The sequence below is a fragment of the Olea europaea genome, chromosome 7, assembly GCF_002742605.1.
Source record: "Olea europaea var. sylvestris chromosome 7, O_europaea_v1, whole genome shotgun sequence".
Lineage (NCBI taxonomy): Eukaryota > Viridiplantae > Streptophyta > Magnoliopsida > Lamiales > Oleaceae > Olea > Olea europaea.
Window position 1 is genome coordinate 15,147,230 of NC_036243.1, and position 7,078 is coordinate 15,154,307.

The following is a 7,078-nucleotide window of genomic DNA, read 5'->3' on the forward strand; positions in this document are numbered from 1 at the left end:
AATTGGTCTGCTTTTTTCACATTTGCAATCATACGAACCCTAAGATACTTTTATTTTAAAGAGTTTAATAAATTTTAAGAGTTATGTGTACATCAAGCAATGTTTTAAAAGACATAATGCGTGGCAATGCGTAGAAGCTAAGCTATAGGCTAGGCGAGATGTAGGTAATAAAAAAAACGTAAAAAGACGTTTTTTTTTATATTAATTTTTAATCAATCAAAAAATCGTTTATCTACCAAACATCTAAACACAAATTTATAAGAAATTTATACTTTTTCCAAAGTTTTAAACAAAAAGATGAATTGCAATTGTAAATATTAAATAGTAAATAAATAGAAATTTTTGGGAGATTTCCTTTGTTCTAGGTTTCAAGCAACTATTTTGAATTTATAACCGACAAAGTGAAGAAATCAACATTTAAGTTTTAACTTAGAAGAATTGTAAAAAAAAATTAATTTTTTTTTAAAAAAAAAGGATAATTATGCATTCCTAGGTCCAGTTGTGCACCTAGGCGCGCATTAACGATCAACGATTGCTCACTGTTGATCCCTAAATAAAGTGCCCAGCCACTTGACTGGGCGTTTTCGTCACGCACCGCAAATTGGTGATGTCTAAATGCTGCCAATGCGCTCCTTTTAGAATAGTGACGTCAAGTAAGTATAATAAAATTAATCATCAATATAATTAGAATTATGGTACAAGTCAATTTTGTTATAATTTTGATAAAAACTAAATCAAATCGACTATTAACGAGAATTATACGCGAAACTTGTGTCATTCCTTGTTTGTATTCAAATATTGGTAAAAAATAAATTATTGAGTAATTTTGTGGGCGAAAAAGGTGTAAAAAGGACGATCAATTATATTTTGATCATCGATAGTGCCGGTCTAGATGGCAAAAGACGTAATTAATGTGAATTTGTGCTAAATTGCGCAACTAATGCTGACACGTACTAAACCGTGTACCTTTTATTTATTTATTTATTTTTCAATATTTTTAAAGTTAAATGAATAAATAAAAAAATTAAAAAGGAAAATTTATTATGCCTAAGTTTCACCTAGGCACGTCTACTTTGGTCTTGTCGCCTCATCATGCCTTGTGCATTTTAAATCTTGATAATACACTTATAATCTAAATGATTGATTTAATTGAGAAAATATAGAAAAAAAATTAATTAATCAAATAAAAATGGACTCTATTATAAAAATTACATGCAATTAGTTTTTTTTCCTTTCAAATTAAACCAAATGACCGGATTAATCGTTCTAGAAAAAATACGCATCATGAATAGAGTATTTGTGGAGAAATTGTGATGATGGATAGACTAGAGTAGTATAAACCTCTCAAATTCAATATTAATCGGTGCAGCCTGCGAATTTCAAAGTCAATACAAAGCAACAATAAAATTTCTATTTACTTTAAAAAATGAAAAGCCATAAAAAAAAATAATAAATAAAAGAAAGAAAGAAAAGAAAAAGAAGAAGAAGCAAATATTGGGATAATTGCAGACACGCTCAAAACCTTTCACTTATTTGCAATTTTTACCTCAACCTTTCATTTGTTGCAACTATAGTTTCAAACCTTTCAATTGTGTACTGCAGAAGGACAAATGGATAAAATTCATCCATATTTTCATTTGTTGATCAAGAAATTAAGTTTGACCATATTTTTACAGAGGGTAAAATATTAACTTTCTATTTACCACATAAACAATTAGAATAGTTAAATAAAAAAGAAAAATAAAATAAATGTTATCTTCTTTACCCAACCGCCTCAACCCCACCCCAATCCCAAAGCACCCCAAATCAAAAACAAAATTCAAATTTGTAGCCACATTGTCATCGACACCACTACTCCCTCTACCCCTCACTCACCTCCTTAAATACATTATTATTCCTCAACCTACAAGAATTTCTAAAATATAGAAAAAGAATTCCTGAAATTTTACTCATATTAATCTAATCATTTGCCCTCATATTCATCTTCTTTGTTATCATTTGGATATTTGATCGACAAAATTAAATGATCTCTTGGCTTCGCTATCTCAACAAAATTTTAAAATGTATTCTCTGCAATTTTCACATTTTCTTTGTCATTGGTGAGTTCGTGTTTCAATTTCTCATTTTTTTTTCGAAAAAAATGAACTCTAGTGGTTTTAATTGGCTTTCAATATTGCAATCGCTTAATAAAATGACCGTGATTCTTGATTCATCCGTGTGATTTTTTATTATGATTTAAGCCTCCATAAATGTGATATCTTGAATTGGGATGAGGGGCGGGTGATATATTGAATGTGATATCTTGAAAATATGCTAAATATCTTGATTGTTTTAAGAGGTGAGTGAGGGGTGGATTGCGTAGTAGCGTAGATGATGTGCGGTGGTTCCGACGACTTGCGATAGCAATGATGGCGAGTGGTTGATTTTGGTTTTGAATTGGGAAGATAAGAGTTCGTTTGGTTTGCCATTTTCTGTTTTTAATATTCAAAAATGCCCAAAACGTATTTGGTTTGTCATTTTCGAAAATATATTTTCGAAAACAATGAAACATTTATAACTGAAAACTCAAAATGATTTTTTTCGTTTTGAGTGTCTTCAGATAAAAAACTTAAAAAGCGAAAAACGCTCAAAAACACGCCTTTTTTTACCCAATGGATGCTCAGCAGTACTTTTAAAATAAAATGTTGTAATCTGATACAATTTAGTGAAACATAATAATTTTAAAACCCACAAAAACATTTTTCAATTTCCATTAATTTTTTTTTCGTTCATCAAAATTTGGAAGAACTATTATTTCCTGTTTTTACTGTCTAAGTGACAGCAAAATACATTCAGAAGGATGAAGGACGAACTAACTATTTTCTTTGCAACAATTCCTAATTTTGGTCTATAAATTTATTATTTTATTTTGTAGCAAGAAAAATAGTAAATTCACAAAGTTTAAAATATATATTATCTGATAATATATTAACATAAAACTATTACGTTTGACTAAATAATCAAATTAATTGAATAAATGTCATAAAACAATTTCCAAAAATTTTAAACCAAACGTATTTTCTAGTTTTTCGTTTTGAGAAATCGTTTTTCAAAATGACAAACCAAACATGTGTTTCTATACTCCGAAAATGGTTCCTCAAAATAAAAAACTAAAAATGAATTCAAAACTGAAAATAGAAAACGAAAATGCAAACTAAACGCACCCTAATGTTTTCTTTACTTTCATTTAATTATTTTAATTGTTTAATACGATAAATAGAAAAGTTACTATTTTATCATTTTAAAAATATTTAAAATGTGGTCAAATTTAATTTTCTGATCAACTAAAATATGGTTGGTTCCTATCCATTTGTCCTTCAATTGCACACAATTGAAAGGTTTGGGATTACAGTTAAAAAAATGAAAAGATTGAGGTAAAACCTACAAAGAAGTAAAAGGTTTGGGGCCTTGGCTCAAATTATCCCTCAAATATTTAAAATTCAAACCCCAAAATACAAAACTCGGTCCCCAAATAGACACTTTTCAATCACACCTCAATTGCTATATTGATTCCATCATTTCCTCCTTTGGCGTTCCCACCGAGGCGGCCACACTCACTCAGCGAGGAGAGACAAAGAATAAATCAAATTAAACCGGCCATTTCTCTCATCGGAGTTTGGCTTTGAATTAATCTCCAATTTTTGCTCTTTATATAATTTTTTTCTCCAATTCAAGGTATTTTCTTTGGTTATTTTTAGCTCAATTATATATTTCTTTTGTGTGTTGTGGAATTTGTTAGAGCAGAAATAACATTATTGTTCGATTAATCTGGTCTGATTGCCGATGGTGAGATCTGAAATATGTTTGTGGAAATAGATAGGTGTTTTAACCTTTTGTTTGATTTAAATTGAACGAAAGGGTTAGACTGAGGATTTTTAATTTAGTAGCTTCATCTGATTCCGATCTGCTGTCTTTAATAGAATATTCTGCTCGATCTGTTAGATGTTGTTGCAGATCTGCTATTTCTTGACGTAGATTGCAGTTTACTATGTTAAAAAAAATAAAATATATAACTCTTTTATTTTGAGTTTTGCATATGTAAGTTAATGGTGGTGATCGTTAGTCTGTGGATATATACTCACATTCCATTTAATTTCTATTTCCCGTTCTTATTAAATTGGTTTTTAATTATAAAAAGAGATACGGTGTTATTTCTAAAACGACGTCTCATTTTGAAAAGTGAAAAAAAAAAAATTGATAAAAAGGAAGAAGTGCCTAATATACACGGATTATGTATTTCCTTTTGTGAATAAATTAACATTACTTATATTGCTCGAAAAAGTTTAACAAATTCTAAGTGCTTGTAAATTAAGTGTTAGTACTTAGCATTGCAGTTATAATTTACAATTCAGTCGCCCTTACACTGTTGTTATCAATTGTCATCTTTTTATGTGCAAAATAAATTATGCAGTTCTCTCTCACAGGAAGGTTACATGTAATATGTTATTCCTTTTTCTCCCTCTGTGCAATACATTATGGACCACGAGAACTTATCGTGTCATCTGACATTGTTTCAGTTTGTGCATACCGCAATAGTACATGTACATTCTTTTATCATCTTTTGTTTCTATGTTGCTTTTATGCTGTGTTTCCAGTTTAAAGAAAATGGCCGATGGTGAGGATATTCAGCCCCTTGTTTGTGACAACGGAACTGGAATGGTGAAGGTTCGTAAACATTTTCAAATTCTCTAGTCTTCTGTATTCAATTTATTATGTAATCTGTTTCGAGGAACTTGTTTAATGTTACTCCTGCAGGCTGGTTTTGCCGGTGATGATGCTCCTAGGGCTGTTTTCCCTAGTATTGTGGGTCGCCCTCGACACACAGGTGTTATGGTTGGGATGGGACAGAAGGATGCTTACGTGGGCGATGAAGCTCAATCTAAGAGAGGTATCCTGACCTTAAAATATCCCATCGAGCATGGTATAGTCAGCAATTGGGATGATATGGAGAAGATCTGGCATCACACTTTCTACAACGAGCTTCGTGTTGCTCCTGAGGAGCATCCTGTGCTTCTAACTGAGGCACCACTCAACCCTAAGGCCAACAGAGAGAAGATGACCCAGATCATGTTTGAGACCTTCAATGTTCCTGCCATGTATGTTGCTATCCAGGCTGTTCTTTCTTTATATGCCAGTGGTCGTACAACCGGTGCGTATGTGTTCATGGAACCTAAATTTGTGTATTTCTGTATGTATTTAACATTTCTAATTTAATGCCATGTGAATCTGTATTTAATGAGCAGGTATTGTTCTGGATTCTGGTGATGGTGTGAGTCACACTGTACCCATTTATGAGGGCTATGCCCTGCCTCATGCCATCCTTCGTCTGGATCTTGCTGGTCGTGACCTCACAGACTACCTCATGAAGATCCTCACCGAGAGGGGTTACATGTTTACCACTTCTGCTGAACGGGAAATTGTTCGTGACATGAAGGAGAAGCTTGCTTATGTGGCTCTTGACTATGAGCAGGAAATTGAGACAGCAAAGAGCAGCTCATCTGTTGAAAAGAACTATGAACTGCCTGATGGACAGGTCATTACAATTGGGGCTGAGAGATTCCGTTGCCCAGAAGTCCTCTTCCAACCCTCTTTCATTGGAATGGAATCTTCAGGAATCCATGAGACTACCTACAACTCCATCATGAAGTGTGATGTTGATATCAGGAAGGATCTCTATGGTAACATTGTTCTCAGTGGTGGTTCGACCATGTTCCCAGGAATTGCTGATCGTATGAGCAAGGAAATCACTGCTTTGGCACCCAGCAGCATGAAGATCAAGGTCGTTGCCCCACCAGAGAGAAAATACAGTGTCTGGATTGGAGGATCAATTCTTGCATCCCTCAGCACATTCCAGCAGGTACATTTCAAAATTTTTAATTAATTAATTTATTGTATTTCCATTTAAATCTGCTCCTTTTCTGCAGTAGACGATTTTATGAATTACAATTAAAAACATTGCTTTTGTGCTGAAACAGATGTGGATTTCAAAGGGTGAATACGACGAGTCTGGTCCATCAATTGTCCACAGAAAATGCTTCTAAGATGCTACTCATTTCGTTGATGGTGAGTTTTTCTTTTCCTCATTTGTTTTGTTTTCTTGTTATGTTTCAAGTGAACACAGTTTGTTGATGTGGAGAAGTTTTGAGGTGGGGATTTGAAAGGAAGGGATGGTGTAATTCTGATTTATCCATGTCTCAGCCCATCCAATTCTCATTCTTGTTATTTTACGGATTATGAGAATGTAATGACCTTTCTGCCTCGATGCGCCTTAATTTCTTTGTCACTTTAATAGGTCATTTGTAGTTTGAGTGTTTGTAATATTTCCTGTTATTACTGCACCTGTTCCTTTCTCATGAATATCATATCCGTTTTAGGGAAACAGTTATGTTAATATTAATTGTATGGGAAATTTTTTATTTAGTGTTAATTTGAGAAATTTATTGTCCATCTTCGACTAGAATATTTTGAAATCACATGCGACTGGTAATTCTTTCATTCATAGGTTTTTGTGCAGCCATTAAAAATTTGTTCCAAGTTTTGTATTCATTCAGAGTTTGCATTTTATTATTGGCTTTATGTGCACAATAGGTCATTCTTATACATCTCTCTGGAAATTTTTTTCATGCTCGAGGTTTAAATTACGTTCCTAGTTATCCTTTCGTCCTGTTGGCCTGCTTTGTTAGCGCGTACTTTACATCAAATATGATTTTCGAGTTGTATTGCAAGCCGGCCTGAGAGGGCAATATTCTGTTCAATGTTTTAAAAACCGACCAGAGCATTGACTCGGAAAAGGAAGAGGGTTGAGGTTTAAAGGTTCAAACCGTGGTCGAATTGGTATCAAACTGGATGACAAATTAAATAAATAAATACACAAATAAACTATAAAATATCATAATTATAACATATTCTTAAATTTTAGTTCTCATTCAAAATAAATGTATTCAATATTTATTAATTAGATTTATTATAATAATTTATTTTATAACCTTGAAAACTAATAATAAGTCCAAAATAATTTGCTTTGTTCAAATTGAAAATT

The 7,078-nt window shown here is 32.5% G+C and overlaps 1 protein-coding gene across 1 annotated transcript; it reads left to right on the forward strand.

Annotated features, from left to right (window-relative positions):
• The first annotated feature begins 3,502 nt into the window (after positions 1-3,502).
• On the forward strand, positions 3,503-6,466 carry LOC111397133 (actin-7-like). The gene is made up of 5 exons (XM_023023884.1): positions 3,503-3,714; positions 4,635-4,704; positions 4,795-5,188; positions 5,283-5,896; positions 6,015-6,466. The coding sequence occupies exons 2-5, from the start codon at positions 4,645-4,647 to the stop codon at positions 6,078-6,080; spliced, it is 1,134 nt and encodes a 377-aa protein (XP_022879652.1). The 5' UTR covers positions 3,503-3,714; positions 4,635-4,644; the 3' UTR covers positions 6,081-6,466.
• The last annotated feature ends 612 nt before the right edge of the window (positions 6,467-7,078 follow it).